Source organism: Vulpes vulpes, chromosome 3, assembly GCF_048418805.1.
Source record: "Vulpes vulpes isolate BD-2025 chromosome 3, VulVul3, whole genome shotgun sequence".
Taxonomy (NCBI): domain Eukaryota; kingdom Metazoa; phylum Chordata; class Mammalia; order Carnivora; family Canidae; genus Vulpes; species Vulpes vulpes.
The window spans coordinates 113,330,807-113,357,698 of record NC_132782.1 but is presented as its reverse complement, the minus strand read 5'-3'; the positions used below and the strand labels follow the sequence as shown (position 1 = coordinate 113,357,698).

The 26,892-nt window shown below is 59.4% G+C and overlaps 3 protein-coding genes across 3 annotated transcripts; 1 reads left to right on the top strand and 2 right to left on the bottom strand.

Moving 5' to 3' along the window:
• Positions 1-1,223: 1,223 nt before the first annotated feature.
• On the bottom strand, positions 1,224-2,964 carry ZG16B (zymogen granule protein 16B). Its single transcript, XM_025984945.2, has 3 exons — positions 2,861-2,964; positions 2,550-2,649; positions 1,224-1,620 (listed from the first exon to the last, which is right to left on the bottom strand). The coding sequence occupies exons 1-3, from the start codon at positions 2,913-2,915 to the stop codon at positions 1,287-1,289; spliced, it is 489 nt and encodes a 162-aa protein (XP_025840730.1). The 5' UTR covers positions 2,916-2,964; the 3' UTR covers positions 1,224-1,286.
• A 9,455-nt stretch (positions 2,965-12,419) lies between these two features.
• LOC112908998 (testisin-like) lies at positions 12,420-16,117 on the bottom strand. Its single transcript, XM_072751300.1, has 7 exons — positions 16,045-16,117; positions 15,908-15,937; positions 15,776-15,802; positions 15,431-15,596; positions 14,642-14,925; positions 12,945-13,099; positions 12,420-12,647 (listed from the first exon to the last, which is right to left on the bottom strand). Exons 1-7 carry the CDS (start codon positions 16,115-16,117, stop codon positions 12,420-12,422), a joined length of 963 nt encoding a protein of 320 aa, XP_072607401.1.
• Positions 16,118-18,409: 2,292 nt separating this feature from the next.
• On the top strand, positions 18,410-24,924 carry LOC112908997 (serine protease 33-like). Its single transcript, XM_072751299.1, has 6 exons — positions 18,410-18,425; positions 20,326-20,391; positions 20,925-21,063; positions 21,973-22,250; positions 23,695-23,861; positions 24,682-24,924. Exons 1-6 carry the CDS (start codon positions 18,410-18,412, stop codon positions 24,922-24,924), a joined length of 909 nt encoding a protein of 302 aa, XP_072607400.1.
• The last annotated feature ends 1,968 nt before the right edge of the window (positions 24,925-26,892 follow it).

The following is a 26,892-nucleotide window of genomic DNA, read 5'->3' as shown; positions in this document are numbered from 1 at the left end:
GCATCTATCACAATGTGCCCCTCCGTGTGTTCTCCAAATACCTTTTACCACCCGCAGATCAAGTGGCAAGTCTAAAAACACCCATGGTGTGCAAGCTGTGAGGAGTGTGAATTTCAAGATGACCTTTGACAAAGGTAAGTGACATGCCAAGGTCACGAACGCTGCGGAGGAGCCGGCTGAGGTCACACTCACACTTGAAGAAAACCCGAAATTTCCAGTAGGAAACAATGAAAATAAACAGGAGTTTTGTTTTCTTCTCCCCAGCCTAGGTCGAGGATTGTCAGAAACCGGCCCTGGGACCCCAGGGGAGCAGCACCCGATGGCCCCCAGCCAGCATTTTAAGGACAAGGAGCAGGACGGCGTAAAACGTTGGCCTGTTTCTGGGGCTCCAGGCCACACGAACCCCAACCTGGAGGCTTGCTGCTGTGTGACCGAGGCCAACCCTGGGGGGCTGTCTCTGGGACATGGGCGGCGGCGAGCTCCCGTGTGGGACTCCAGGCTTGGGACGGGCAGGGTGTGGAGTCTGCATTAGCGCCCTAGGCTGCTGTCACAAATCACACTTTGAAGAGCCCTGTCCCCAGCCACCTCTGGTCCCAGCCTCTGTCCCTGTGGGTCCCTCAGCCCGGGATGCCCTCCTCTTCCTGTCTCTACGGGGCCAGCTCCCACTCCCCCTCCAGCCTCCTCCGTTGCCTCCTCCAGGAAGGCTTCCCTGGAGCACTCCCCCATCACCCTGCCTGTACGCTGGTGCCTACTCACAATGCCCTGCGTGTGTCCCCATCAATGCAGATGCCACCACCCACTTCTACAGGGCACTCTTTGGCTGGACACCTGGCCTCTTCTAACCCTGAGTGGCCAGGGGAGCCCAGGCCCCGGCAAGTGTGTGCTGAGTGGGCGAATAAGTGAACAGCTGGCTGCCCTAGGGCCCCAGAGAAGATGGGGACTGAGCCTGGGCCATCAGAGGCCAGCTGGACGGCTTGGGGTAGGGACGGGGTCGGGAGCATCCTCAGAGCCCAGACTCCTCAAGACTGAAGATCTTTGAGGCCTGAAGCCTGCACTTGTCGTTGCGGGCCCTTGTCGTTGGCGGAATCCCCGAGGCCTGGGGCGCCGGACCCCCTCCTCCCTCCTCCTGCACCTCCTCCCCGGGCCTCATCCCCCACGGGCTGGGAAGGCTTTGGTCACACCCCGGACCCAAGGACCACACCCGGAGGCACCATTCGTGCAGAAGCTTTATTTATCGGTAGATTCCAGCCTGAGGTCCAGACTCAGCTCCTCTCGGCCCCCTTGGCTCACTGGGAGGCATACACCCCTGTGATGTTGGTTGGAGGATAGCTCCAGTTAAAGCAGAGGCCCGAGATGCCTAAGAGCTTGTGCTGGCCACAGATGCCTGTGAGCACCTGCCCCTCCTCATCGGGGTAGGCCATGAAGCTGAAGTCATCACTTTCCTTGCCAAATAAGCCGTAGCGACCCATATGTGTGTATATGACCAGGGAGTGCATGTACAACTTGTAGGAGCCAGAGATCATAGTGATGTACTCTCCCGGCTGCAGGATGAATTCCTGGGTGTTCCCCCCGGAGGTGCCATACACTGTGCTCCAGGACGACCCGCATCTCACCTGGATACTGGAAGACGGGGGAAGAGTTGCCAGACTGCCTCCCCGCTCCCCAGGTGCTCTGTCCCCTTGCACGGACAACAACCCTGTCATACAGGTGGACCTCCCCAAGCATGTGGATTTGGGGTCCTGGCACAGGGGTGCTGCTCTCAGACTCCTGCTCTGATGCTTTCAGGCCCTGTGATATTGGGCTGGTCACCCAGCCTCTCTGGGCCTGTTTCCTTACCTGAAGAGTGGGAGTGCGTCGGGGGGGGGGCATCAATGACATCATTCATAAGGGGAGCTTGGCACAGTCGCCACAACCCTCAGGTGCCAGCTGCTGTCACTGCTCACGGTGGGGAACTGTCCCCAGGCCCAGCGTTGGAGCTTCTGAGCCCCAGTTATGGACTAGACCCGGTCACAGGCCCTAGAGGCAGGTGACTCCCACACTGGCCTAGCTGTGCTCATCGGGGCTTCTGTCCACCTGGCCCTGCCGGCGCTCTGTCCCCGGTGGTGCCGGCCGCTCCCCGCAGGACCCTGTGAGTGCAGAGCACAGATCCCCCGCCAGGCCCGGAGCCCGGCACTCGGCCTCTGCACACTTCTGGCGACTTGCGTCCTGCCAGTGGTCCTTTCTGACCATCACTTTCCTCTGACCCTCCCCTGGGCAGACCATCCCCTGGGTTCCCCATCAGGCATCTCAGACTGACAGGCTGTTTGGGGTTCAAAGGAGAAAGGAGGGAGAAGCATCATCTACCCCTCCTTTCACATCAGCCCAGGAAGCCGCTCAGGACTTGCAGGCAGAACCAGAGGGGCCGGTGTGCAGGGGAGGAGGAGCCTGAGGACAGGAATGAAGGGACAGGCCGTGGCTCCAGGACTCCCAGGGTCCTCGGGAGCCCAGCGAAGGTACTGGGGAAGGGGGTAAAGCCCCTCCCCCGGCTCCCAAGGTCCTGCTCCTCTCACCTCTTCATCAGGCCAAAGATACTCGTGGCCACCCGGATCCCGGTGATTTCGCAGTCGCTAGAGGTGCTGAAGTATTTGCCTTGCCCAATCCCGTACATCTCTAGGTGATGAGGGGACCGGGCGGGAGGAACGGACACTCAGGCGGAGGTATGGCGCGTCCCTGACCAGAACTGGGCTTGGCCCTCCCCTCCAGGCAGCTCGCGGGCTCCCGAGATTGGAGTTGGTCTGCGCGAGGGCTCTGCCAGGGCCCGGTGGGCGGAGGGTGGCCGCGCAGGGGGACGGGCTTGGGGGGGCACACCCAGCAGACTTACGCCCTGCCCAGCAGGTGGTGCTCCCCAGGAGGGCGAGGGTCAGCCACAGCAGCATGGCCTCTGGATGGGGAGTCCCAAGGCTCCTGGAGGGAAGAGGCAGGCCACCGAGTCCAACAGGGGCCCCCGTCCCACCTCACTGGGCCTGTGGGGGAAGGGGCGCTGCCCTACCTGGCCAGGAGAGTCCTGTCGCCCAGTCCTGGTGGCGCAGAGTCTTGTGCCCGGTGCTCTCCGCCGGCCCTTTATACCCACCGCGGCCCTGTGGGCCCTCATCCAGAAGGAAGGAGTGAGGGCCACGGGGGGAACAGGAAGGAACAGGCGGTGGGAGCTCTTCCTGGGGGAGTCCCAAGCCATCCTGGGGGAGGCTCCCGGACACGCTGTGTTTATTGTCTTGGCCCCATGGCCTACACAAACAAAACGGGATGGTGACAACCGTTGTCTTGCCGCCTCCGGGCCTCTCCACTCCGCACCTAGACCAGAGCTGCACCCAGATGTGAGGGGGTTGCTGGGACCCCTCCCCAGCTTGGCCAGAAGGTCTCCACCCCATGGGGGGCTCCAGGCCATGTGCCCCTAGAAGCTCCCGCCTTGTACAGAACCTGGCCCAGGACCTCATTCGGGCCTGTGTGGAGCTCGGTGTCCGGTGGGCTTCTAGCAGCTGAGGCTGAGGTCCCCGCCAACCCTCGGGGAGTGCCGTGTGTGCCCGGGGCCAGCTGGAAGAGACCCCCCAGAGGGCGCTGGCCCTCCGTGGTGTGTCATTTGGAAGACGGTGACAATCTTTGCTCTGTGCGTGGACCGGGCGTCGCTGGGATGGGCTGGCCTCCACGGGCCTTGGGGTGACTGCACAGCCGAAGTGCCTGACACGGGCACAGAGGATCGGGGACAGGACGATTCCCTAGGCCAGTGCTGAGGGCTCCTGGGGTCAGGCCTTGGGGTCAGACTCACTGGGCAGGTGACAGGGTACTTCTCGAAGGCTGCGGGTCTGCGGTCCCTGCCGGTGCTGCTGCTGAAGCCAGACTGGGGCCAAATCTTGGCTTCCCTGCCTACGAGGTGTGTGCCTTCCGGGGGGGCTCCCATCCCCTGAGTGCTGCGACTGGGTCATCGGTTGTACGCAGGCGGCCGCAGAGCCTCGTCGCGGACGTTAGGAGAATCTGGTGATCCTTCTCCGTGTGAGGGCCACCAGACCCTCATGAGAGCCGCCGGCGTGCAGGTCGTTCTAGGCCGTGTCCTTCAGAATTGCAAAAGATCAGAAACGACACACTTGTCCTTTGGTGACCAGTCGCATAAGTGCCAGTGGTGACCAGTCACATAAGTGCCAGAGGCTGGCTCTCCATACTGGTTGCAATGGGACAGCAGTGTCGGGGGCCTGGGCATGGGGGGAGGCCCTGTCCTGCTGGAGCCTCCACCCCTACACGAGGCGCCCAGGCCCGGGGACACACTCTCCTCTCCCGCCCCCTGCCCAGGCCAAATCGAACCCCCCTACCCTGCCTGTTGCAGCACAGCCCGTGAGCTAAGAACACTCCTTACATTTTGTCAATGGTTAGAAACAATGCAAGAGAAGCGCAGTGCTTAGCGACCTGAAAGTTCTATGGAATTCCAGTGCTGTTGCCTGTGGGTAGTGCTGCGGGCACACAGACCGGCCCTCTCCCGCGCATACCCTCTGAGGCGGCAGTCACCCCCCAGGGCTGTGCAGTCGGGTGACACAGACTCTGTGACCCAGACACCCGACCACGTGTATCCTCTGGCCCTTGCCTGGGGGCTCCCCGGCCCCCACCCTGCAGGGGAGGCAGCCCAAAGCAGTGGACTCGGCCCTTCCCTCAGGGCCCGCGCTGTCTCCCTGGGGGCCCTGGGGCCCAGACCCCCCCAAGCCCGGCCTCCTAGGGCTCCTCGCCCCCTCCCACAGGCCCTGGGGCCCACAGAGGCCGCTGTGGAGGAAGAACCAGAGCTGCACAAAGGGGCTCTGTTCTGGCCCCGCTCCCCGCCAGCGCAGGTGCCCGCTCTCCAGTGCCAGGCCGGCCGGGCTCGGTGCCCAGAGGAGGCTCCGCATGACCCGGAAACCCGGGGAGCAGTCCCTGGGGGGTGGAGGCAGAGTGGGTGCTCCTGGGTGACGGGGGTGCTGGGGGGTGCCCGGACGTGCCCCAGAGCGCACACGACGTGCACTCTCAGAGTGCAGGAGCATGGTTACAGCAGATGCACATGCACACGTGCGCTCACACGGCTGCAGCAAACACGCACAGGGTTGCACGCGACCTGCACACACCTGTGCCCGTGCACACCTCCAAAGGGGTCCTTTTCCGGAGAGGCGCCCTGCACCCTCATCCCCGCTGGCCCAGGGCTGGCCCTGGGGAGAGTCCACACAGGCGCTTTGTCCCTTGGGAGGAGGGCTCCCCACCAGGGGATTTGCAAGGCCATAATCCCTCCGTGGGCGGCCCCAGCCCTCCCTCTGCTGGGAGCTGGAACGATGTGGTCTGCTCCCAGCAGAGGTCAGGGCTTCCATCGCCCTCTGGGTGTGGGCTTGGGGAGACCCCTCTGCACTCTGTGGCTTGCAGCACAGAACGCAAGAAGGCCTTAAACTGATGCCACGCTCTAAGCCGAGCATTTTTTTCCACTTTTCCCCCCAGAGAAATGCAACATATACTTTGGAAAACCAGGACGCCCAACCACACATTTTATCTAATCTTTTATGTAACTAAAATCCCACGGGCGCCTGGGTGGCTCAGTCGGTGTCTGACTGCGGCTCAGGTCCTGATCCCGGGTCCTGGGATCCAGCCCCGCATGGAGCCCCACGTGGGTTCCACACTCAGCGCAGGGTCTGCTTGTCCATCGCCCTCTCCCTCTGCTCCACCCTCCGCTTGTGCTCCATCTCCCCCTCAAATAAACAAGTAAAACCTTTTACTCAGCCCAGGTCTCTGAAGGAGAACATTTCCTTGCTTCTTCCAGTGTCTGGTGGCTGCCAGTCGGCCTGGGGCGGAGGGGGTGCGAGGGGCTTCTCGGCTCGTAGCTGCACCCCTGCAGCCTCTCCCCTGCCCTCACCTGCTCTGCTGGCCTGTGGCTTCCCTTTTCCTGTCTTCTGTAAAGACGGCTGTTGTTGCATTTACGGCCCATCCTATCCAGGAGAAACTCAGGATCTCTACCTTATTTACATCTGCTAAGACCCTTATTCCACATAAGGTCACCTCAGAGGTTCCAAGTGCACATATCCTTTTGAGGGGTGCCACAGTCTAACCCATCACAGGGCATTACCCAGCCAGCCTGGGGCTCTGCTGGGAGCCTCTCCTGAGCCCCAAGCCCTGCATCCCACCTCCAAGTGGCCGGAACCCCGGCCCCGCCCCCATCATCTCAACCTCACGCACCTCTCTCTCTCTCTCTCTCTCTCTCTCTCTCGCTCTCTCTTTCGGGCCCGGCCACAGAGCTGGGGTCCAACACACTTAGAGAATGATTCCCTCTGTAAACATCTTGTAGTTCCCCTGGACTGCGGGGTGTCTAGGAGAAGCAGGAACCTGGGTCTAGGCCCCCACTCTGGCCCACCACTCCCCATCCTTCCACCCGCCTGTCCTTGAACAATGTTCAAACAAAACTTCGGTTACTTCCACTTGATGGGATTTAGGATATTTTTCTATTCTTCCCCTGTCCTCCTTTGTATTGCTTTGATTTTTCTTTTCTTTCTTTCTTTCTTTCTTTCTTTTGGTAAGACTGTACCACTTTTACAAACATAAAGTGATTACTCTTAAAAACTGAAACGTGTGGGGCACGTAGGTGGCTCAGTTGGGAGTCTGCCTTCAGCTCAGGTCGTGATCTTGAGGTCCCCACTGGATGGGGAGTCAGCTTCTCCTCCTGCCATTCCTCCCAGTGCATGTTCTCTCTCTCAAATAAATAAATAAAACCTTAAAAAAAAAACCACACAAAAAAACTGAGAGGTGTTCCTTAACCTATATGTTTACATAGGATATGAAAGTAGAAGCCTTCAGTGTCAAACAGGGTGGGAAGTGGGCCCATCTTCCTTCGTGGGAGGAGTGCACAGGAGCCATTCTCGTGGTTTAAAACCCTTTGAAGACATGAAGTGCATTTGACTAAAGCATTGCACCCATAGGAAAGCTAGCTTCAGAAATGATTAGGAACAGTGGCCGAGATTTATAAATATTTACATGCAGGTATCATGGGTTTTCTGTTTTTAAGTGGGCTCCATGCCCGGTGCAGAGCCCAATGTGGAGCTTGAACTTACAACCTAAGATCAAGACCTGAGCTGAGATCAAGATTTTTTTTTTAAGCATAGTTTTTATAGGGCAGCCCGGGGGGCTCAGCAGTTTAGCACTGCCTTCGGCCAAGGGCCCGATCCTGGAGACCCGGGATCGAGTCCCGCATCGGGCTCCCTGCAAGGAGCCTGCTTCTCCCTCTGCCTGTGTCTCTGCCTCTCTCTCTCTGTGTCTCTCATGAATAAATAAATAAAATTTTAAAAAGCATAGTTTTTATAGAGTAAATGTTGGTTTATTAGACTTGTGATCATTTTTTCACTTATGTTGTGGGTGGTACCACCAATGTATTTTTTTTTCTTTTTCTTATTCTCCAAAAAAGTTGTAGAAAGCCAAAGGGGATATCTTATTTTTACTTTTTTTTCAAAGCAGATATTTTAGATACCACTAAGATTTTCACTTCCCTTATGCAAACAAGAATAATTATGGAGAAACTGAAGTATTTCTAATGGGTTCTAAACGTAACCACAATCGAGGGCTTCGTGTATCTCGTAGCCTACGGTATGTTGGATGCGCCTAGGGACACACTAAAGCATCAACCCTCGTCGCCCTGGGTGACGGTCTAGGCAATTACCATCAGTTTTAACCTTCTTACACATTTTCTTTGCTACCCTTTTCCTATCATGTTGTAATCAGAAAACAAAATTAATAAGTGTATTTTTTTAATTTTAAAAAATATTTTATTTATTTATCTGACAGAGAGAGAGCATGAGCAGAGGGAGCATCAGAGGGAATGGGAGAAGCAGGCTCCTCACTGTGCAGGGAGCCTGACGCGGGACTCGATCCCAGGACCCCAGGATCACGACCTGAGCTGAAAGCAGACGCTCAACTGACTGAGCCCCCCAGGCACCGCGCAGCCCCCGCCCCCACATAAGTGTATTTATTTATTTATTTTAAAGATTTTATTTATTTATTCATGAGAGACACAGAGAGAGAGAAAGGCAGAGACACGGGCAGAAGGTGAAGCAGGCTCCATGCAGGGATCCTGACATGGGACTCCATCCGGGGTCTCCGGGATCCCACCCTGGGCCTAAGGCAGGAGCTAAACCTCTGAGCCACCCAGGCGTCTCCACATAAGTATATTTAAAAACCAAACAAGGACCCAGTTGGTGGGGTGTGTGGACAAGTGACATTTTCTCAGGCTTACGGAAGAAGCTCTGTAGATGCAGATTCAAGACACCTGCCTGCCACCAGACTGCTGCTGTGTCACTTCCAAGGACAAATGCCAGGGCTGCCACTATTAGCGACAGCAGAATGCTACCAAGATTTTGGAATAGGATCCCAGAAGGTGGTGCTACAGGGTCTTCCAAGAGCTGAAAAAAAAGCTATTTTGTTTTTTGGATTCTAGACCTGTTAATAACCAGTCAAGGGGGAGGGCAACATGTCATTGTCAGGCAGGAAGGCTTAGGAAGGGGACACCCCGCCTGCCCTTCCCCAGGGAGGTCCCTGCAGGAGGCAAAAGAACAGAGCCCCAGGACGTCGGCGCCCTAATCTCTGGAGACTGAGCACGTCACTCTATGCCGCAGGTGTGGTGGAGCCAACAGCGTGACATGGGGACATTATCCTGGGTTGCCCAGGTGGGACCCGTGTCATCACAGGGGTCCTTCGAACTGGAAGGGGTCAGAGGTCTGAGCAATACCACCTGACAAGGCCGCGCAAGGGAACGGATGCAGGAAAGAGGAAATGAGAGAGCCACACGGTAGAACCAAGGCGTCGGAGCCACGTTTCTACTCCTGGAAAGCCAAGAAGTCGGTCAGGAGTGCTGGGGGGAGGGCAACGAGCCAGAGGCCGAAAGTCGCCAGCAACCCCTGCCCCCTGGGGCTGCACGGTGGCCTGGGAAGCAGCAGGTGTCCCGCTGACCCCGGCCCTGGGCATGAGGCGGCCCTTGCCATCCCTATCTACACAGGGGTGCCGACACCGCCCGCTGCTGGGGGAACCAGATGAGCCAACATGTGAGGGTATTAGGACGAAGCCCAAAGCCCGGCACTGGCTGTCGTCGGCAGCCCAGGCCACCGGCCACCCCGCTCATCCCCATCGTCATCATCACCATCTGAGCCCAGCGGGCAGAAGAGAGCACCAGGCAGAGCCAGGGCTGTGGGGCTCCTCCTCTGCCTCCCCCCCACCCCTGGGTGGCCCAGGCCCCCTCCTCGCCCCCTGCATCCCCTCAGCTGTGGCTCCCATGCGTACTCCACAGGGTATTATTTCCCCACAGTATTAGACTTTATTTGTAAAGGGACTGTGTGATCCCAGACTTTGGGGAAAGTTAAACTGATCTTGGTCGCAGGACCTTTCAGGCTTTGATATGCCGAGATGCATTAAAAATCTCCAAGGGGAGGGATCCCTGGGTGGCTCAGCAGTTGAGCGCCTGCCTTCACCCCAGGACGTGATCCTGGAGACCTAGGATCGAGTCCCATGTCGGGCTCCCTGCGTGGAGCCTGCTTCTCCCTCTGCTTGTGTGTCTGCCTCTCTCTCTCTCTCTCTTTCTGTGTGTGTGTGTGTCTCTCTCTCTCTCTGTGTCTGTCATGAATAAATAAATAAAATCTTAAAAAAAAATTCTCCAAGGGGACCTACAGCGGGTAGCATTCCCCAGAGTGATCCTGGAGCCCTCCCTTTGGGGGAGTTTCACAAGAGACCTGTGAGCCAGCCGCTGCCCCCCGGGACCTGGCAGTTCCCCGGGTCCCTGCCTCTCGCAGGAGCCCCTCATCTCACACCCACCCTACACCTTCTGGGGCAGATTTTTCTTCCATCAAATCTCAGGGCTTTCGGCACCTGTCTGCCATGTGCCCCCTCTGACACAAGGGGGCACTGCTGAGCTGCGGGCTCCCGCCCCAGCGGCCCAGGGGCTCCCTTAGAGGGGTGCAAGGGCACGGGGCTGAACCAGCAGGCACCTGAACACGCAGGAGACTTAAGGGGCCTGAAACTATGTTTATTTCCCCCACTTACTCATACTTGTTGGGGACCCCGGCCCCCCGCCTCCGTGGCCACAGCCCCATTCTGTGTCTCTCCACCCAGGAGGCCTCTCCCTTAAGGAGCCTAGGATCCGCATCCACGTGTGGGCCTGTGCACAGAGCAGACTGGCCTCCTCTGCACGTGGGAAGCCGGCGGTTGCTGGAAGTTTGCACACACGCAGCCTGGGGCTGCTCATTCCCAGCCCGACAAACTCTGCTGCTCCCAGACAGCAATTTAAGATAACGGGGGAAAAAAAAAAAAAAAAAAAAAGATAACGGGGGAAACGGGTGTCATTGCGTGGCCAGACTTGTTTGTAAAGTACAAATAGCTTTATGGTGATTCTAAAAAGCATGCATTCTCCTTAGAAAATAAAAGTCAACGAAAGGAGCAAGAAGAAGAAATGGTTAAGGATCACCAGAACCACACTTTGATGCAATCTCATAATATTGAACATTTAGGTTGCTGGCAGATGGCATTCAAAACAACACCTTTGGGGCACCTGGGCAGCTCTGCGGGTTGAGGGTCTGACTCTTGATCTCAGCTCAGGCCTTGAGCTCAGGGTCAGGAGTTCAAACCCCCAGGTGGGCTCTGCACTGGGCATGGAGTCTCCAAGACAAATCTTGACTCCAGGGTAAAGATGTCCTGGAAGATGAAAGTTCTGGGTTTAACTCTCCAGTGAACTCGATCACAAGAGAAGGCCGCCCTCTGTTGGGCCCCGGGACGCTGGTCCCTTACTGCCTGCCCCCCCCCCCCCCCCCCCCCCCCCCCCGCAGCTCCCTGCTCCCTGGCCTGCCAGCAGGTGGTCCCCCGGGGCAGGGCCCTCAGCTGTGCACCAGCGGCCATGGCAGCAGCGGGAGGCCGAGCAGGTGCTCTGGTCAGTGCGGGGTCCCGGCGCGGCCTGCGCCTCCAGGAGGGTGGCGGGCACCCACTCTGGCGGGCGGGCAGCGGCTCCAGCAACAAGGGCACATGGCTGCGTGGTCTCTGCTGGCCCTTCAGGACCCCTCGGGATGGGGGGGGGTGTTGGCAGGGCGAGGCCAGCTGATGGGAGGGCTGTGAGGGGCGAAGGGCTCAGGCCGGGAGGGGGAATGTCCTCCACCTGCAAGGGAACAGCACCTGCAAGGACCTCAGGTCTGACAAGAGCTGGCCACACAGGGGCCACGGGACGGCGTGCGTGGAGCCTTGCAAGGGTGAGGGGCCCAGCCGGGCCAGGAGCCCCGGAGCCCCAAGAAGCCAAGGCAGGGTTCAGTGCCCTTGCCTGCTGGGGGACGGGAGACCCTCCAGCGCAGGGGGAGCGCAGGAAGGAGTAGAAACAGGGTCCCCACACGGGGCCCCTGAATTGGTGAGATAGTGAGCGCCCTGAGGGGGCCTCTCTGCCTGGAGGGGAGAACTTTGGTCTTGTTTGTGGTGGCACCGGCGACTGACTACTCTCCTCATTCAAGGAAGCAGAGCCCTCCTTCTGGCCTCCCCCCACCCCGGATCACAGCTGCGCAGGTGGGTTTGCCCCAGGGATGTGGAGGTAACCCCTGTGATTTCCCACGGGCTTCGGCGGGACTGTGCCTCCCTTGCCTGCAGCAGGAACCTCGTCACTGGGGCTTCTTGCTATCACCCCCCAAATAAACTTCCCGCACCCCGGTCCTGGACCCAGGCCGGCCTCTGGGAGACAGAGCTCAGACCTGTGTGGCTGGCATGTGTGGTGGGGCCCACCGGCTAGAGAAGGGGGGAGGTTAGGATATTTCCTTCCGCACCCCCGCTCCAGTCCTCCTGGGGGCCCAGGGGCTACTAATGTCTTCCCATAAAGTTAGTTTCTTTTTCTTTCTTTCTTTCTTTCTTTCTTTCTTTCTTTCTTTCTTTCTTTCTTTTCTTTCTTTCTTTCTTTCTTTCTTTCTTTCTTTCTTTCTTTCTTTCTTTCTTTCTTCTTTCTTTTTCTTTCTTTTTTTAAAGATTTTATTTATTTGAGAGAGACAGAGCAAGAGCAGATGGAAGAGGCAGAGGGAGGAGGAGAAGCAGGCTCCCAGCTGAGCAGGGAGCCTGACTCGGGGCTCAATCCCAGGTCCCTGAGATCATGACCTAAGCCGAAGGCAGACACTTCACCAACTAAGCCCCATAAGTTATCTTTCTGTCTGAACTAACTGGAGAGGGTTCTGGGGTATGCAACCCAGACCTGCATGGTGCAGATAGCTGGAGCAAGGGTTGCCAGTCAGGGAGTGGTCCTGGGGTGACAGGGAGCCACCTGGGGCCACAGAAGGCTCTGCAAAGCATAGACTCCAACATGCAGCCCTGTTTATTTAAAAAGGAACAGTTGGGGGAACCGGGCCTGGCTCAGCAGATGGCCCCAACTCTCAGGGGCTCTGCTGGACTCAGGCCAGCTACAGGAGGGAGGCAAGCCAGAGCAGAGGGAGGAGCAGCTGCAGGCAGGGGGCTGGCCTCTGAGTGCTATTGCGGGCCATGAGCATCCTGATCCACTTGAAGTGCCTACTGACGTTGGTGTAGACGCCAGGCCGGTTGGGCCTACCACAGCCGGATCCCCAGCTCACGATTCCAACCTGAATCCACAGCCCTCTCTTCTCACAGGCCAAGGGTCCGCCTGAGTCACCCTGGGGAGCAGTGCAGATGAGCCAGGCCTGGGGTGGGGCCGGAGGGGCCAGTGGAGAGGTGGGGCCGGCAGGAGGGACTGTGGAGCTGGGCAGACTAGGTGCAAACCTACCCCCTACCCCAGAAGTGAACAAGCCTCAGTTCCTGTGTCTCCAAAGTGGGGCGATAGTCTCTGCCCTCTGGGGTGGACACAAGGACCAAATGAGGTGCAAGGAGACAGGTCACTCTCAGGCCTGGGGCTGGGGTGGTGGGAGGCCAGACCCCCAAAACCCCTAGTTGGGGCAGGGAGGAGGACTCACAAAGCAGGCGTCCTGGCCACCGAGGGGGTTGCCAGCACAAACCATGTCTCCCCAGATGTCACGGCGGAAAGTCGGCTGTGCGTAGAGGTAGTTACAGATGGCAGTGTTTATGATGCCGACCTGCACTTCCTGGAGGACGTAAGGGGATGGCAGTGCTGCCGGGGGTGGAGGGGACAGAGAAAGATGGCACCCTGAGCCTCTCCTCTGCCATCTGGTTGGGAGGAATGGCACAGGCCATGGGGTGCGGGAAAGGGTCCCTGGGGCCAGCAGCCAGCATCTGTGGGGTCGGCACATTGCCAGAGCCCCTTTCTGAGAGCCTGCCTCTCTGTCTGCAGCAAGCGCAGGGCAGCCCTCCCAAGCCAGCACCCTCGGGGGAGGCCCCAGCAGGCCCCGGGGCCGCGTTGGGGCAGTGCGGGGCCTGCACAGGGGGAACAGCCCAGGAGCCTTCCTCTCCTCACACAGGAAGTGCTTCCAGAGCCACAGGCCAGTGCGTTAGGATGTGCTCTCAGGGCTCCCAGGACCGCCTAGGATGCAGCACCATCATCACCCACTTCCAGGTAAGGGAAGATTCAGGGGGAGTTCAGCCCTGGCCGCCCCCCCGCGGAGCACCACAGAAGTGCCAGAGCCTCTTGGCTCACACCCATTCAGCCCTTTCAGCCAGGGGAGGTCTGCAGGGGAGGGGGGGTTGTGCACGGTAGCCAGCCCCTTGCAGGGACAGGACCCTAATTCTAGAAGAAGGCAGGGCTAGCCCTGATTCCTCTAGCACCTGCTGCCCTCTGCTGCCAATTCCAGATTGTGACCTTAAGGACATCCACCCAGGGAGCCCTGGCTTCCCCACAGACTCTCTCTGGGGCCCTGGGGCAATTTCCATGCCTCTCTCACTTTCCTCATTTATGAAGCAGATACAAAAATGTTCCCAGCCTCATCCATAGGTAAGGCCCAGAAGGAAAAAAGACCTCACGCTGCTCCTTCCTCGGCCTTGAGAGCCTGGAACAGTGCCAGGCACGCAGCACGCATGCCAGGAGCTTCATCTGTCGTGACTGCTGTGTGAAGGGGCTGCAGGAACAGGCCGGGCCAGGGAGCAGTGGATGGGGCAGCTCCAAACCCAGGGCATCTCTGGGGAGGCTGTGCCCAGCAGTTTCAGGGAGTTCATGGGGAGATACGCAGGTGGCCCTTCATGCTGGCCCAAGGCCCCCTGGAGTGGAATGGGGAGCTGAGGATCGTGAATGGCTGGATATTGCAAGGATAGAGGAATGGGCAAGGAGTTAGTGCAGGCAGATGAAGAAGGGACGGGAAAGCCAAGGTCAGGGTGCTGGGGGCCAAGTGCACACCCTGGCCGAGGTGGAAAGAATGCTTGGCTAAATCAATCAATGCCGAGACCTTCTGAGGCCATGCCACAGCCCCAACAGCCCTGCAGCCTGGGGAGTGCAGCCCCGGTCCAGCTGGCCTCCCTCTCACTGGGGCTTCTGGCTCACAGTGTCTGGATGGGAGAGGGAACTGGGTGCAGGGACAGGAAGTCCTGTCCTTTCAGGGGGAGCAGCAGCAGACAGCAGGGGAGCAGACAATGCTGAGCTGCCCCCAGGAGGGACCCAGCTGCGCACAGACCCAGGTGGGGGCTGCCGAAGCTGGTGTGGGTGGAACATATGGTGGAACATAAGGCCCCCCTGTGTACCCCCCCCACTTGCCCCCAGCCTCACCCTGATTTTCCTGGATGTCCCCCCAGCCAGTCACCCAGCAGTCGGTCCGGTTCTGGAACTCGGAGGAGGAGATCATAACACAGATAGGCTGGACAAACTTATTGTAGGTGACAGAGGAGGACAGCTTTAGCAGGGCGATGTCATAGGATGAAGCCCCCAGGTACATGGGGCTCAAAAAGATCTCCTGCACACTGTACCGGTTGTAGTAAGCCTGAAGATTCCAGATAGATGGGGCGGAAGACAGCTCGCCAAACTGGACTGACCACTCAAAGGGATCATTGTACCTGACCAGGAAAGAGAGAGCTTTAGAGAAGGCAGGGTCCCTGAGCACACCTGATGTCTTAGGGACTGGGGGCAGCCGGGTGCCTCCCCTGGGGCCTGATGTGGCCCCTCAACCAGCCTGTCACGTCCCACCGCTGTCCTAAAAAGAATGAACAGATGCACAGGACCAAAGCTGGTGGCATCCAAGTAGCTGCCTCCACCTGGGGCCACAGGCCAGGCTCTGTGCCCAGCACTTATCCACCTCCTTCCACCTCCTGGTACACCTCCGTCGGGAGGTGGGATGAGGAAGGGGATGGCGGCGCTGCTACTTGGGGAGAAAAGCCAGAAAAGCATGACACAAAAGTGTGTGTGAATGTTCTGAAAAACATTCTAGAAGACGGAGAACAGGGTTTTCCTCACGTGGCTGCAGCCGGGCCTGGGGCGGTGGGGCACCCGAGGGTCGCATCTGCACCAGAAGGGCACACAGGCCCCCGCCTGCCCATCAGCCGGCCGGGCCCCCCGACTCACTTGTCGAAGCAGTGCGCGGCCGTGAGCACCCAGCGGCGGTTGAGCAGGCTCGCCCCACAGTGGTGGGAGCCCCACAGGCGCAGGCTGCCCTGCCAGGGCCAGCGCCCCAGCTGCGAGTCCTTTCCACCCACCACGCGCGTCGAAACAGTTCGTTGGCCACAGGGCCCTGCGACGGACAGGCAGACAGATGGATGGACAGACGGACGGACAGGCGGCTGAGCCCGCGGGCGCGAAGGGCAGGGGCTCCCGGGACGGCGGGCGTCGGGGGTCGCGGGGCGGGGCCTCCCGGGGCCTGGGGACCCTCCCCGCGGGGTCCGCGCCGCCCCCCCAGGGCCCGGCAGTTACACGTGAGCAACGACGAGTTCTCGAAACCTGGGGGGGGCGGGGGGGAGAGGAGACGGTGAGGCGCCCCCGTGCTCGCGCTCGGCGGTCCGGGTCGGGCCCGTGGGCAGCTCGTCCCACGTCCCGGCGCCTTACCTGCGAACAGCTGGTCGCGGTCCTGAAACTCTGGGGGGGAGCGGGGGGGGGGCGGGTGAGCTCAGCCCCGCCTGCACGCCGCCCACCTGCAGGGCCCCCGCCCCCCCTCGACCCCCGCCCGCCCCCGCGGGGCTCACCCTGCCTCCCGAGCTCCGCTCGCACCAGCAGCACCGCCAGCACCAGCAGCAGCGCCCCGACGTGCGCGCCCATGGCCTCCTCTCCCGCCTCCTGCGCCGCCTCCGCTTTTGCCCGCTGAGGGGGCCCGGGGCGGCCCCTGGGGGAGAGGGAGCGCCCGCCACGCCGCCCCGCGCCTGCCCCCAGCCGGACCTCTGGGGGTGCGGGGGTGCCGGGGTGCGGGGGTGCGCGGCCGTCAGGGAGCGTCCGGCCTCCTGGTGCCGGCTTGGCCCTTCCTTCCCCTCGGCAGGCGCCCCCAGCCACAGCGCGCGCCCCAACGGTCCTGCCTGCGGTGACCCGGGGTCCTGGCGGCCCCCGCCCACCCCCTCCTGCGGGAAGGGCCGGGCTGGCCTACAGCTGGGTTCCCGGGACTCCCGTGGGAACACAGGGACAGCAGTTGCGTGGCTCAGCAGTTGAGCATCTGCCTTCAGCCGAGGTTGGGATCCCAGGATAGAGTCCCACCTGTTTCTCCCTCTGCCTGTCTCTCTCTCTGTGTGTCTCCTGAATAAATTTTAAAAATCTTTTTTTTTTTTTTAATTTTTATTTATTTATGATAGTCACAGAGAGAGAGAGAGAGGCAGAGACACAGGCAGAGGGAGAAGCAGGCTCCATGCACCGGGAGCCCGACGTGGGACTCGATCCCGGGTCTCCAGGATCGCGCCCTGGGCCAAAGGCAGGCGCCAAACCGCTGCGCCACCCAGGGATCCCCCAAATTTTAAAAATCTTAAAAACAAAACAAAACAAAACACAGGGACAAGTCCTGTAGGTGCACCTGGGGCGGGGCCTATGGGGCTCCTGCTGAAGCAAGGGTCCCCCACAGGAGCCAGAGGAGGATGGCCTGGTTTTGACCACCTGGAGGGCACCTACCCCCTGCAGGCCTGCGGCTCCCAGCTGGTGCTGCCCACCTGCACAGGGCCTGCAGCCAGCCTTCCTCTTCAGTGGAGCCAGTTGCAGGGCACAAAGCTACCTAGTTGGCTCTTCAGTTACAGGTGTGAATGGGACAACTGACCTGGGGTCTCCAGGACACCCACAGAGTCACGATTCACCAGAACCCACAGAACTCTTGGAAGCTGTTCCACTCAGGGTTGTAGCTCACTACAGTGGTACAGGGAGCATCAGCAAATGACAAAGGTACAGGGGATAGGTCCAAGAGAGCCAGGTGGAAGCTTCTAGCTTCCCCTTCACCATGGAGTCAGATGGGTGGAGCTCAGTTCTCCCAGCAATGACGTGTGTGGACACTCGTGAAGTACGGCCAGCCAGGGAAGCTCACGTGAGCCCAGGGGCCTGGGGGTGCTATTATGGGGCTTCCGTCATGCAGACACTGACAGCCCACATGGCTAACCTTAGTTCACAGATGTGAGCCCCTCCAGAGGCCCTGAGGATGCGGGTGGCCCCAGGTGGTATTCACACTCTCTGGAGGTGCACACAGCTCCAGGTCTACAGAGACACAGTTTTCAAGCAAGACATTCCAAAGGCTCAGGGGTGATTCCCTAAGAGCTGGTCAAGGGCCAGCCCCTTCTTCAGACGGTGCAGCGTGGGAATGTGCTAGGCCTGTTCAGCGAGCCTGTTATGAACCCACAGCAACCAAGACAAAGCAACGCTTGAGGAAAGTCTGTACATGCACCAGAACCATCTATTCGAATAAAATGAGCTGTCTTCAAAGAAAACCGAGACATTCCATTGAATAGCAGACGACTTGGAAAATCCCAGCTGGTACGTCCTCAGAAAGCTCCTTGAGGGTATTTGTAAACACCACACAAGAATTCCTACCCAGGAAAGGGGCAATTAGAGAACTAGAGGGCAGACACTAGACGCTGCTTAGAGAAATCCTTGGAGGCAAGGGCTGAATACTAAAATGGAGGTAACTAAAGGATGAACTGGCAAATTTGTTTTTTTTTTTTTTTAAGATTTTATTTATTCATGAGAGACACACAGATAGAAGGAGGCAGAGACACAGGCAGAGGTACAAGCAGACTTCCTGCAGAGAGCCCAATGCGGGACTTGATTCCAGGACCTCAGGATCAAGACCTGAGCCAGAGGCAGACGTTCAACCAGTGAACCAGCCAGGCGCCCCTACAAGAAGTTTTTTAAGTAAAATAAAATCAAGGGTTGAGAGAAGACAAGATGAGGCCGAGCTCTAGACCACCCGTCAGGTGAGCCAACCGGCAGACCGGCAGGTGTGTGCCTCGTGTTGCAGCTAGACACTCCAGGTGTGTCTGCAGCAGCGTGCACTGGCTGGCCCGCCGAATGTGCAGGCAGGCAGTCTCCCCTCCGCACCCTAGGTCTCTAACACAAGCTCAGCAGTAACAAGGGATGGGGTGAGCCCGCATGGAGGAAGAGCAACGTGACGTCACCTCTGAGTCGAATGCTTTGCTGGGTGACCTTGTCCGCTCAGGCTGCTATGACAAAATGCCATAAAGTAGGTGCGTGGCCCATAAACAGCACCTTGTGTTTCTTGTGGTTCCTGGGTTGGAAGTCTGAGGTCAAGGTTTCAGGGTGAGCCTGCTTCCTGGTTCACAACTGGGCCCTCACATAGCAGAAGGGGTGAGGGAGCTCTCTGGGTCTCCGAGGGCACTGATCCCACTCACGAGGACTCCACCCTCCTGACCTCATCACCCCCCAGAGGCTCCACCTCTGAACACATCACCCTGGGCTTCAACAGATGGATTTTGACAGATGAACGTGGCGGCGGGGTGGGCATTCTGATCACAGCACAAGCCTGTGCATATCTTTTTCTTAAGATTTTATTTATTTGACAGAGAGCACAAGCAGGAGAGCTGCAGAGAGAGAGGAAGAAGCAGACTCCCAGATGAGCAGGGAGCCCAATGCGGGGCTCAATCCCACAAACCACTGAGATTACCACTTGAGCCAAAATCAAGAGTCAGAAGCTTAGTTTGCCTTCGACCCAGGGTATGATCTTAGAGTCCTGGGATCGAGTCCCACATCAGGCTCCCTGCATGGAGCCTGCTTCTCCCTCTGCCTGTGTCTCTGCCTCTCTCTCTCTCTCTCTCTCTATCTCTCATGAATAAATAAATAAAATATATATTTTTTAAAAAGTCAGGCGCTTAACCAATGGAGCCACCCAGGCACCCCAGGGCTAGAAGTCTTAAGAATGAAATACAGGAAAACTTCACATTGACCCAAGTTATAAGCAACCAAAAAGCTATGAGGCCTTTATGGCACTGACAACAGAGCTTTGAAATACATAAAGGGAAAAAAAAGTTCTAAACACTCAAGATATAAATAAATTCACATTCTTCTCAGAAATCAAGAGATCTGGTAAGTGGAAAAAGCAGTAACACCAGAGTATCCGCTGAAGGTGATTTTGGCCTAACTCAAGGATGTGAGACTGATCCGAGATCCACACACCCTCCAGGGGAGTGAGCGCTCTGGAGGGGAGGCTGCCCCTGGGCTAGGTTGACGGGGCACCAGAAAGGATGGGTACTTCTTGAGAAACGGAGAAAGCGGGAATCAGGGAAGATCTCCCGCACCCCTCCGTCCTCCCGTGCCCGGGGCTGGGCAGCTCTGCTTTCTGGGCCACAGGCTTTCCAGACGCAAGGCCAGGCCAGGCCAGGGCGTCCAGGTGCTTGCTATTTGTGGTCAGGCAAAGACACCAGGGTGTCTGCTCCACCTCCTTGAATAATGGGTCCCCTCTCACTTCCTGGGCATCCTGGCCCCACCTTAGGACCTTCAGAGCCCTGGGGCAGAAATGAACTGCTTAGGCAGCAGAGTAGAGTGTGTCCTAGGTGCCAGTTCCAGCCCCTCTGCCCCTGGGCCCCCCACACTGTGGCACAAAGTAGAATTTCTGGCTTTGTCACCTGTTGGGCCTTGGGCAAGTCGTTCAACCACAGGAGTCTGGCTTCCTGTGCTGTAAGATGGGGGTCGTACTAGCTCCTGGGGAATCAGTTGGGAGGTACACAGCCTGGCTGACGTGGGGCCGCTACACGTGGCTGTCAGTGGTATGGGAGGCTGGTGCTAGGAGGCCAGGGCCAGGGAGGAAGGGTCCCCAAGGTCTTGCCTAAGATGTGGAGGAGACCCAGGATCCTGTGCCCAGGAGGAGTGGGAGCCAGGCGAGGCGTGGAGGCATCAGCCCCGCCCTGAGGCAAGCCCCGCTCCTGGGCTGGACTGCAATCATCCCCTGCTCCTCAGTCTGAGGACTCTGGCCCCGGAAGTGGTGGCGGGAGCACACCATGGAGCTGGCCCTCACTGCCTTCCTGCTCTCCCTCCTCCCCGTGGCCCTCCAGGAGAGCACCCCGCTCTCCCATCTGGCCGCTCCCTGATGAATGACAACGAGATAGACCTGGATGCAGGTAGGACAAATACCGGCGTGGGGAGATGGTGAGAGCCTGAGGTTTGCGGGCAGATAAAGAGGAGGAGATCCTCCCAGCCCCATCCCTTATGGCCTGAACTCAGGCAGGTGTGCTAAGGAGCCCAGGCTCTCAATCAGACACTCCTAGGCCGCTGCACCTGCACCGCCTCCACCAGGCAGGTGCAGACCACATGGCACACAGAGTGCTACAGACCCTCCCAGGAGCCCGGGGCCAGCGGCCCACTACCTTCCTGTTCCCGCCGCGCCTGGAAAGCCCATCCAGGCCCCCAACTCCCACTTCCCTCAGCTCAGCTGCCCTGTACCCCCACCCTGAGTCACCAAGCCCTGCCCTCCAGCAGGAATTCTTACAAAGAATTCCACCTCGTGGAGCCCAAGAAGAAGAGACCAGATGCCAACCCATGAGTGGCAGGGATAAATGAGGCCGGGTCTGCAGGGCCCGAGGAGCCCAGAGGGGACCACGTATAACAGGCCCATGGACTCCCCCTGCAGTGTGTGGACGCCCACATGTGACAGGCCGCATTGTGTCAGGGCAGGATGCCCAGCTGGGCCAGTGGCCATGGCAGGTCAGCCTGAGGGAGAATGGAGAGCATGTGTGTGGGGGCTCCCTGATTGCTGAGGACTGGGTGCTGACTGCGGCCCACTGCTTCCACCAGTGAGTATCTTCTGGGAGGGCACAAGTATGAGCCCCGGGGGGAGCCAGGACCCGCCCTTCCCCCCCAGCACCCTTCCTTCCCCATTTGAACCACAGCCTTCCACCCATCTGGAATTAGGTGGAATTCCAGGTGCAGCGGCCTAGGAGTGTCTGATTGAGAGCCTGGGCTCCTTAGCACACCTGCCTGAGTTCAGGCCATAAGGGATGGGGCTGGGAGGATCTCCTCCTCTTTATCTGCCCGCAAACCTCAGGCTCTCACCATCTCCCCACGCCGGTATTTGTCCTACCTGCATCCAGGTCTATCTCGTTGTCATTCATCAGGGAGCGGCCAGATGGGAGAGCGGGGTGCTCTCCTGGAGGGCCACGGGGAGGAGGGAGAGCAGGAAGGCAGTGAGGGCCAGCTCCATGGTGTGCTCCCGCCACCACTTCCGGGGCCAGAGTCCTCAGACTGAGGAGCAGGGGATGATTGCAGTCCAGCCCAGGAGCGGGGCTTGCCTCAGGGCGGGGCTGATGCCTCCACGCCTCGCCTGGCTCCCACTCCTCCTGGGCACAGGATCCTGGGTCTCCTCCACATCTTAGGCAAGACTCTGGGGACCCTCCCTCCCTGGCCCTGGCCTCCTAGCACCAGCCTCCTGGGGGGCCACTTATCCACCCAGGATGGCCTCTGCCCTCAAGTCTGTCTCACACTCACCAAATAGAGGAGGTGGTCGCATCTTTGCAGGGGTGTCTTGAGGAATAAACGGGGTACTCTTCGTTTCTGGTGTGCACTCAGCTTGTAAAGTTGTCTGTCTATAAAAAAACAAGTTGTCCGTCTATAATGTTAGGACCCTCAAATCAAGACGGTCCCTGGCCCCCACCCAGGAGACCCTGGCACAGCCTCCGTGACCCCCTGGACTTCCCCACCTCCAGGAACCAGCCCCTGTCTTCCTATGTCATGCTGCTGGGCTCCATCTCCTCCCACCCCCAGGCTGACGAGCCCCAGGAGCTCCAAGCCGTGGCCCAGTTCATCATCTACCCAGATTATTCGGAAAAGCTCGGCACTGGGGACTTCGCCCTGGTGCAGCTGGCCTCACCGATCAACTTCATTGACCTCATCCTTCCTGTCTGCCTCCCCAAACCTGGAGACCCCCTGGGTAATGGCACCTGGTGCTGGGTCACCGGCTGGGGGAACATCGCCACAAATCAGCGTAAGGACACAGGGAGCATGGTGGGGGGTGGGGACCAGTGTGGGCGGGGCCTCCCTGGCCAGCAGCACTGGCCACCACACTCACACAGGATGGACCCAGAGCCTGCACACCGGGATGGGCAGAGCACAGGGGAGCCGGTGAAATACCGGGACCTCCCTCAGATAGCAGCCTGCCACCCCAGACCCCCTCCCCGGGGGGCTCCCCGGCCGCCCTCCCAGCGCACAGTAACCCAGGGATTGATGGCAGGCCCAGCAGAGGGCTCTGGAATGCTGCCCCAGCCTGGGCCCTGGACCTCCACCCCCGTGACAAGCACACCAGTGACCAGCACCAACCCCGCAGGGGTGACGTGAAGGTGACAAGCAATGATGCGTCCGTTTCAGGCGCTTCCGACGGGGTAGGGAGTGAGTTCTCGGTACACAGCGTGTCGTTCTCAGCATCGTGCTGCACTGTCACCTGGTGTCAGCATCCTGGGCTGCCTGACAAATGAGCACAGACCGGAGGCTTAAAACCTCAGAAACGTAATCTCTCACAGTTCGGGACAATGCGGGTCTGAAGTCAAGGCGCTGGCAGGGCCGGGCTCCCCGAGGGCTCCAGCGGAGGATCCTCCAGGCTCCTTCCAGCTTCTGCTGGCTCCTGGCAATGCTTGGTGTCCCTGGGCTGGTGGCCCCAGCCTGCCCCCATCTTCACCCGGCCTCTCCCCTGGGGTCTGCGTGTCCTCTGCTTTTCTGTCTTGCCTGGATCCAGGATGACTTCACCTTGACTAGTTAAATTGCGAAGGCCCTCTTCCTACAAAAGGTCACCTTCTGAGGTGTGGGTGCATATGAGTCTTTGAGAGGCACTCTTCAGGCCATTTCTGGCCAAAGCCTGGGAGGGCCGAGAAGAGTAGGGTCATCTGCTGAAAGTGAGTTGCCCCGGACCTTGGCTCATGCCCCTCGGTCCCCTGTGTGTCCAGCTCTCCCCACCGCCTGGTCACCGGGAGGGCAGCGCCACACCTCGGAGCAGGTCCTGCCACAGGAAGGAAGGGAACAGCTTTCCCTTTCCTTAAAGATTTTATTTATTCGTGAGAGACACACAGAGAGAGAGGCAGAGACACAGGCACAGGGAGAAGCAGGCTCCCTGCAGGGAGCCCGATGCAGGACTCGATCCTGGGACCCTGGGATCAGGACCTGAGCCAAAGGCAGACGCTTAACCGCTGAGCCACCCAGACATCCCTCCGTTACCCTTTCCGCGTGGGCTCACTGTGCTACCTCGGCCTTGTGTCAGGGCTTCCTGAACACCAGTGCGGGACCCTGTTTGTCAAGCAGCAGAGGAGGGCGTGCAAAACGGCAAGAAACGGCTTCTTGTCATTAGTTCATCAGAGTGTGTGCGAGAGAGTAGGGACTGGCCAGCTGAGAGCTAGGGGATGGTGCCGTCCTGTCTGAGTGCTGCTCTGCTCCCCACCCAGCACTCTCTCCACCCTTCACCCTGAAGGAGGTAAACGTGCCCCTCATTGACACCCAGACCTGTGACGCCTACTACCAGGAGAACTCTAACACCCCCAGCCAGGAGCCCATCATCTTCAAGGACATGCTCTGTGCCGGCTTCGAGAGTGGCCAGAAAGACGCCTGCAGGGTGAGCAAGCAGCCCTGATGGGGGCCAGGGTCTCCCAGTGCCCATTATCCCCTGGGGACCCCCCAGGGCAGACCCGCTCCCTGTCACCCCCCAGGGACCCTCCAGGGCAGACCCACTCCCGGCCCCCCCCCGGGACCCCTTAGGGCAGACCCACTCCCTGTCACCCAGTGACACCCCCCCGCAAAAGACCCCCCTTCCAGGGCAGAGGAGGACAACGTTGTTTTAAATACAAGAGTCAATTCAAATAGAAAAACAATCCCTTTAAATACATCATACCAACATGATCAGAACCTGAAATATTTCAAAAGTGCTTAAGCAAACTGTGACCATATCCCTTATTCCTAAAGCTTTTATTCTGGGGCCAGAAATGTCTTTTTTTCTTTCCCAAAAATAACACTCAGGGCCTCTGAGCAAATTATCCTGAGGAGCAGGTCACTTCTAGGCTGCATTGGTTTCGTCTTTGACTGCTCTTCATCACATGCCCTCTTAGTCTTGTTTAATCACAGAATTTTTTCATCAAAACCAAAGCAAACAGCATGAGTAGCAACACAGAAGTGTTCCTCAGAGCCCCTACTCTGAAATGCACGGTTTTATTTAAAGAATGCGGTATTCCCATCCCACAGCTTGTCCCACGTGTCAGGGATTTTGCCCCAAATTCCCAGGCCTCTGCTGCCTTCCAGAAACATCCAACTCACCAATCCTCCATCCACTAGACCTAGCCAACAGGCCTGAAGAGAGGTTGGTGGGCGTGGGGAGGCCTTCGTGGAAGGAGGGAGGACGAAGCAGGTGGCCCTACACTCCTGGACTCCTTTGTCCCTAGGGTGACTCCGGAGGCCCCCTGGTCTGCGACGTTGGAGTCTGGACCCAGGCAGGCATAGTGAGCTGGGGATATGACTGCGGCCTCCCTAAAAGGCCAGGAGTGTACATCGATGTCAGTGTCTACACCACGTGGATTACCAGCCAGATCCAGAGCTCAGCCCAAGGCATCAGAGCCTTCTTCCCTGCCACGCTGTTGGTTCTGATCCCGCTGGGGGCCGCCCTGGCCACCCTGGGGCTTGCCTAACCGGGCAGCGGGCCCTGCGGCCTCAGCCTCTGCGTTGTAGACCCTCCGCTGTTGGCCCGTGTCCGGCAAGAAACCCCTCCCCAGACCCTCCGTGGCTGGCTGCCTTCCGCCAGCCTCCCCGGCCCCTGCCTGCCCCCATCCCCCCACTTCAGACCCCACGACCTGGGACCCATAGGCCTCAAGGTGCCCTCAGCCTCCCTGCCAACTTGGGAACCCCTGGGGACAGAGCCTGGTTGTCTTGCCCCTCACTCACCATCCAAGTCTGATTCCCAGGTGCACCTGCACTCGGGACTCCTCTGGGGGCTTGGGGGACCCTTGGAACTGGGCTTTCAAGTCTCCAGTGCTGGGCTGGTGCCTTTGCGGGCCTGTCTACCTGAGAGGCAATAAACGCAAGCTGGCGGGCAGAAGGGCATTGCTTCCTTGCGGGCCGAGCCGCCCCGCGCCTCCGGACCCCAGAGGCTGTCCGTGAAAGCATCTCCCGTTCCCGGTTTTTCAGACGGGGAGACTGAGGGCTTCAAGCTCCAGGGCTTGCCCGAGCCCAGTCACATGGCAGCCCTGTCCCTAGGCTCAGTGGGTGGCACAGCAACACCCTGGGGGCGCGGCAGGGCTGGCAGTGAATCCGTCCACCTCAGGTGTGAACCTGGAAGGCTCAGAGCCGGGCCGAGCTCGCCGGCCATCCTCTCCCTCTTTCCCCAGCTTGGCTCTCCAGGAGCCTGGAACCTGCTGGAGATGTGTGAGCCAGCAGGCAGCGGGAGGAGGGAGCCCAGGCTGGGTCCTCGGGCGACGGTTTCCATCGGGCGGGACATGGGAGGGGCAGGCGGCAGGCTGAGCCCCTTCTGGGACAGGCGCCACCCCGCCTATGCCTGGCTCTCCCACCCACAGGTGAGCCGAGTGGTCACATCCTCAGCGGCCCCCTCGGCCCCCAGGCAGCAGGCTGAGAACCCTTCATCCTCTGAGCCCCCACCACCACCCCTTCAGCGCCTTCTCCAGTGTCCCCTGTCCCTGCAGCCAAGCCCACCCAAACCCCACACCCCTCCCTCTCTGGAGGCTTCTCTGGATGCACAGGGCCTGGGTGTCCCCGTCAGGGCTGTCTCTTGGTGGCCAGGTAGCCGAGGAGGTACCCCCAGCCCCAGCCCCGGGCCTCTCTGGGCGGTGGGGAGCAGCTGTGCAGGCAGGATGGGGGCGGTGGCTAAGGACGGCCACAAGCCTGGAGCCCCAAGTGTTAGAACGTGAGCCCCACACCGCAGCCCGCCTTGCGGGAGACGAGCATGTGCAGGATCTCCGGGGTCATCCGGCACTTAGACCGCAGCTACGGGCTGACACCAGGGTCATCACTGCTGTCACCACGCCCCCCAGGCCCCAGATGCTGCTCGTATCCAACATGTGCCAGCCAGAGCAACGCGCTGGGTAGCCAGCCGGGCACACCAAGGGGAGGGTGAGCACAAGTAAGCACAGACGTGAGCTCCAGCTGCTGCCCTCCACCGTCTGTGGGCACCTCAAGGGGTGGCAGCCGAGTGTGGCGGCACAGATGAGGGAGAGGAGGACATGCTACCTCCTCGCCCACCTGGAGGGGTCTCAGTGACCTCCCTGAGCCTTGCACACCCCGTCTGAGGATCCCCAAGAGCTGACGTCCCCTAAGGAGCTTGGAGGGGCCACCTCCTGCCCCCCCCCGCCCCCCGTGCTCCTCCACACTGCTCCTCCTGGGCCAGGATACCTGGAGGGCCCTCTGGGATGGCAGCGACGGGGCCCTCCGGGCCAGAGCCCCCCACCCTGGGATATGCTCTGCCTCCCTCCTTCTCTTCTACCTTTTCTCCTTCCCCCTCCCTTCCTTGCCTCTCTGTCCACCCTTAATTCCACATAGCTTGTCATGTGGGGGCAGCCCACAGCCAGGTGCACATGTGACCGAACGAGATCATTTTCGATATGGCTGACTTCTTGGGGGGGGGCCAGGGGCATGGAGCTTGCTGG

Coding starts and splice junctions, on each gene's coding strand:
- LOC112908998 (XM_072751300.1), bottom strand. CDS start 16,117: ATGGGCGCGCACGTCGGGGCGCTGCTGCTGGTGCTGGCGGTGCTGCTG. Junction 15,938..16,044: donor AGCGGAGCTCGGGAGGCAGG/GTGAGCCCCGCG, acceptor GCTCCCCCCCAG/AGTTTCAGGACCGCGACCAG. Junction 15,597..15,775: donor GAACTCGTCGTTGCTCACGT/GTAACTGCCGGG, acceptor TGTCCGTCGCAG/GGCCCTGTGGCCAACGAACT.
- LOC112908997 (XM_072751299.1), top strand. Junction 20,392..20,924: donor CGAGATAGACCTGGATGCAG/GTAGGACAAATA, acceptor CACATGTGACAG/GCCGCATTGTGTCAGGGCAG. Junction 21,064..21,972: donor GCGGCCCACTGCTTCCACCA/GTGAGTATCTTC, acceptor CCCCACCTCCAG/GAACCAGCCCCTGTCTTCCT.
- ZG16B (XM_025984945.2), bottom strand. CDS start 2,915: ATGCTGCTGTGGCTGACCCTCGCCCTCCTGGGGAGCACCACCTGCTGG. Junction 2,650..2,860: donor CACCACCTGCTGGGCAGGGC/GTAAGTCTGCTG, acceptor CTCATCACCTAG/AGATGTACGGGATTGGGCAA. Junction 1,621..2,549: donor ATCTTTGGCCTGATGAAGAG/GTGAGAGGAGCA, acceptor CCCGTCTTCCAG/TATCCAGGTGAGATGCGGGT.